Genomic DNA, 4,811 nt, shown 5'->3' with positions numbered 1-4,811 from the left:
ACAACCCCACTCACACTACCTTTTGTAAAAGCACAGTGAAGCCTAAGTAGCAGACTTTAATCGAGGGCCCTCTGGAAGAAAAAAAGTTATACTGTAAGTGGTAGAAAAATAAACTTTGTTCTATGGTCATACCATATACTGATATTGATATGTACAGTATATGTGTCATACCAAGCCAGAAGTGCGCTTGGACCACTAAAGTGCTCCTCTACTGTGACGCTATTTTGCAAACAAGATGCGCAGGGTCCCACTCACGTAGCTATATATCTACGGTGCCATTAGGGCATTTTAAAAATAATCAGACTACTCAGAAAGTGCAATCAGCAAAAAAGGGCAATGTGGCATGATAATGTCATAGAAAAAAAACGATACTTTGAGGAATCGATTCTATCTCTTCTTTTATCACATTGTCGGGGGTCACATAGGCAGTGCTATTATTTCCAATAGCAGTGAAGGCAGCATACAACGTCTACGGGCAGCGTGAGGCGGGTTTGGCCAGGCAAGGACACAGGGTTGGAATGACATTTGTGTAAGTTAGCAAAGTAATTCTTATTAGCTTGTCATTAGCGATAACCTTTCCGTGACTAACGTTACTGTACAAAACCTAACCTTGAGAACCACTGCATCTAGACTAACTCCAGCGGGTTTTTGCATGTTAAAGGTAGCTAACATTACAGAAACGTTTACCAAGCCGGTGGCTAGCACGCTACTAGCTGATAGCCAAGGAAAATAATTTCTAGTTTCCTTGCAGCTAGCATCTAGCTAGCGTTAGTTAGCTAGTCTAGCAAGCTAGCTAGCAGCATTGACTTTCAAGCTTTAGCTAAGCAGGCATTGCTAGCTAACGGCTTGTAAGGTAACGTTAATGTCAACGTTGAAGGGAATATATCTAGAGATTTCTTGAGAAAAAAGTATCCCACAGATATGACTTAATAGTAATCAGTAACAACTTAAAATATTGGCATTACAAAAATGATAAGGCTAATGTTATACATCGTGGCGTTAATAATTCCTTGTTAGTGCAATTGATTTGAAACTAAATGGCCCAAAGAATCATGTTAATGTATTCTCTCCGATATGTCAATATCATTCTTGCGCGACGGTGGCCATGCCTAGAAATTTCCAACACTCGTTTATTATCTTGGAATGTTAACTAGTCATCTGTTGCACGTCTCACATTATGTATAGTTTACTTTAGTTTTTTAGTTGTAGGTAACGTCAACTTTTGATTGTTTATTTTGTCAAATGTTAAAAACACAACATGTCCTTCACAAGTTTTTATAAACCCAAGAGAATATTTATACTTATTTCTGCTCCTTTTTCTTTCTGTACATTACCAGCTGTAAGCATACAGTCGTTTAAAACCTTTATTTTGTACTATGTTGTTAGGTTAATTCAGTATCGCTGTCACCATGGAGTCTCTGATTATAAACTTGTGGTTTGGTGCAGGTCATGTGCTCTTGGCATAGTCTCTGAAAACTTCATTAGAAGACCCAGGTCAGGGAAAATCCATCACAATTTGCTCCTGTAGCGTTACTACACTTGGGTCAATATCCGGTCTGTTGTACGAGTTTTAACCGTCTTGATTTAATGCAAACCGGCATTTGTCATTATGCAAATTAAACAGTTGCTTAGATCTAGGGCTGCACCTAACGATTCTTTTATAGTCGATTCATGTGTTGAATATTTTCTTGAGTAATCGATTAGTTGTTTGGTCTATAAATTGGTAAAATGCCCAAGATGACATCCTCAAATGTCTTCCTTTGTCCACAACTCAAAGACATTCAGTTTACTGTAACAGAGTAGTGAAGAAACTAGAAATATTTACATTTAACAAGCTGGAATCAAAGAATTTTTTAGTTTTGTAAAAATGACACAAACCAACTAATCAATTATCAAAATAGTTGATGATTAATTACAAAAGTTGACAACTAATCAATTAATCTTTGCAGCTTTACTTAGATCAGCAACCTCTGCTGACTGCATTTGCTTTTGTAATAATAATATATAATTAATATAATAATAATAATAATAATAATAATATATAATTAATATAATAATAAACAATATGACATGTTAATGTAATATAATGTTGGTTTATAGTGGCACTAACATAACCAATATTGTTTTTATTGTTGATTATCTGGTTTAGTATTTTGGTCTCTAAATATGGTGAACATGGTAAAAACTATTGACCCAAAGCCCAAGATGATGTCGCTTAAATGTCATGTTTTTTTTCTACAGAGGAGAGAATAAACTAGAACATATTCGCATTTAAAGGAGAATTCCGGTCGATTCCAACATGTAGCTCTATTGTTTGTAAATTTGGAGTGCTGTCAGTAGATAGAAAAATGAAAACAGTTGGTGCTGCCTACACCTTGTTATCCCCCTGCTAGCATTCGCACCCAACAGGCGCAAGTTTTAAACGTGTTTTTAGCCACTTAACATGTTCAAAATGTCATTAAAAGTACCTACCCATGTGAAGTGATTCCTTCCGAGTGAACACAGCAAATCTGACTTCTGTAGATGTGAAAGAAAGGCATAAAAGTTGTGCTAATTCAGCTGTGTTTAGTTCCTGTGTTGAGAGCAGTTAGAGAGCTTAGTGACCCTCTACAAACTGTAAGACTAAAAAAAAGAGATAAAACAAAAATATGTTGGCTATTAATTTAATGATTAAATAAGGTAGTGTCTCCAAACTTAACTCAATTATAACTTATCTCCTGGTAGTTGTACTACAGCTTTTACTTTAAAAAAATAAGTATATGCTTATTTTGCATCTCTTTTTGGTGTTTATTTGGTGTAGTTTATAGACGGTCCCAAAGCACTCCTTGCGGTATCAACACTGGAACTAAACAGAGCTAAATTAGCACAACTTTCATGCATTTATGTCACATCTACGTCAGTCATATTCGGTGTGTTCACTCGTAAGGAATCACTTCACATGGGTAGGCACTTTTAATGACATTTTGAACATGTTTTGTCTGACAGGTTGCCACAATAGTATTGCCAAGCCAAGGCCGGAAATACTACGTTGTATGAAACATTAAGTTGTTAAATTCTACTAATGTTGTGGCTAGCTAAATATCTGGCTTGCTTGCTGGAACGCTCAGTTGTCAGTTGAGCATCAACCATCTTCCAGAGGAAGAGAAGTCTACAGTGTTTAAATAAACTTTTTAAGCTATATAAAATTATTTCATTGTGTAATGTGTAGGTATCTTTGTAAATAATTTTTTTTTAGACAGTTAATGTTAAATATACTTACACAAGTAGTTGTATCTTTTTGTATATCTTATGGACATAATGTGCATTTAGTTAGGGCTTCAGCTTGCAATTATTTTAGTAAAGCTGTAGCATTGACATTGAGTTATTGTGGTAACATTAAGCTAGTGCAATTTTGCAATTGGCACACTGTACTGTTTTTTGTAGCTTCAAATGATCCCAAAATGTTCTCCTGCCTGTCTCTTCTGTTAGCCCTTCACTATCTCACTCTTTTCCTCCATTTGTTGTACCTGCAATATCATTATCCTAGATATAGCCTGGAAAATGTTGAGATTATTTATTGGCCATATTGTCACGCCTGTTACCAGCTCTTTCCTCTCTTCTCTGTGATCTCAGGTTTGTGGAGGTGAAGAAACACCCCCAATCATCAGGTTAAGGTGGCAGTGTGTGTGTATCTCTGCGGGATCTTCTGTGCTATTGCTGTGGCTGATGGTCAGCTGGTAACTGGGGTTGCCCCTGCCCCTGTGGTGAATGGCTGTGAGCAGAGGGGGCATCGCCTTCTGGTTGGGTTGTGTCTGCAGCCATGGCAGAATGCAAGCCATCAGAAAATGGAGCTGGAGTCTCAATCAGGTAACTATCCTGCCCATTTCACATTTGAGTTCACATTTGGGGTGTTGGGGGCTACTATTTAGACACATGGGCTAAGTTATGGTTCAGGAACGATAAATTAATAAAAAGGAATAATTCAGTTTGATTTGATGAATAGTGCAATTCAATAAAACACAATTCAGTCTGATAGTTAATATCAGTATGATGGAAACACATGCACAAAGACTAAAGCAAAGACATGCTAATAGTATTACGTCAGCTTAATTAGCCAGCCAATTATAACCAAATAACAGCCACATCAGGTTAAACAACATCCTTGCTGCTGTACTCTTAGAGACAGTAACTCAAACATAGGTCGAACGTTACACAGCCATTGTGAGGACTCCAATAATAATCCTACAGTATTACGTGAGTAAGCTACATTTGAGAGCACAGTAATGCTGTTGTGTGTGTTAGCATGCGGCTAGTGTATTTTTTTGCTAAGGTTGTCTATTCTAACTGAATAGCTTGGAAGTTATGAACATCGGTATAAACTTAAGACATCCATATCTACAGTGGGGAGAACAAGCATTTGATACACTGCCGATTTTGCAAGTTTTCCCACACACAACACATACAAAGCATGTAGAGGTCTGTAATGTTTAGCATAGGTACACTTCAACTGTGTGAGACAGAATCTAAAACAAAAATCCAGAAAATCACATTTATGTATGTTTTTCAAATCATTAATTTGCATTTTATTGCATGACATAAGTATTTGATCACCTATCAACCAGTAAATATTCCGGCTCTTTTTTTCTTTAACAAGTCCTCGTGTTCTCATCTTATCACCTGTATTAACTGCACCTGTTGGAACTTGTTACCTGTATAAAAGACCTGTCCACACGCTCAATCCAACAGACTCCAACCTCTCCACAATGGCCAAGGCCAGAGAGCTTTGTAAGGACATCAGGGATAACATTGTAGACCTGCACAAGGCTGGGTTG

At 37.0% G+C, this 4,811-nt stretch overlaps 1 protein-coding gene across 2 annotated transcripts in view; it reads left to right on the top strand.

Annotated features, from left to right (window-relative positions):
* Positions 1-292: 292 nt before the first annotated feature.
* Positions 293-4,811, top strand: part of c14h6orf136 (chromosome 14 C6orf136 homolog) — a 23,944-nt gene continuing 19,425 nt past the window's right edge. The window contains exons 1-2 of one of the 2 annotated variants that reach the window (XM_032535710.1): positions 293-529; positions 3,613-3,846. In XM_032535710.1, the coding sequence (XP_032391601.1) occupies positions 3,748-3,846 (99 nt within the window). In that variant the 5' untranslated portion in view covers positions 293-529; positions 3,613-3,747. Of the gene's footprint in view, positions 662-3,612; positions 3,847-4,811 lie in introns of both variants that reach the window. The other variant, XM_032535711.1, reaches the window with a different exon arrangement.

The sequence above is a fragment of the Etheostoma spectabile genome, chromosome 14 (genome assembly GCF_008692095.1).
Source record: "Etheostoma spectabile isolate EspeVRDwgs_2016 chromosome 14, UIUC_Espe_1.0, whole genome shotgun sequence".
Taxonomy (NCBI): domain Eukaryota; kingdom Metazoa; phylum Chordata; class Actinopteri; order Perciformes; family Percidae; genus Etheostoma; species Etheostoma spectabile.
The sequence above is the reverse complement of the archived record's forward strand: the minus strand, read 5'-3'. Positions and strand labels throughout refer to the sequence as shown.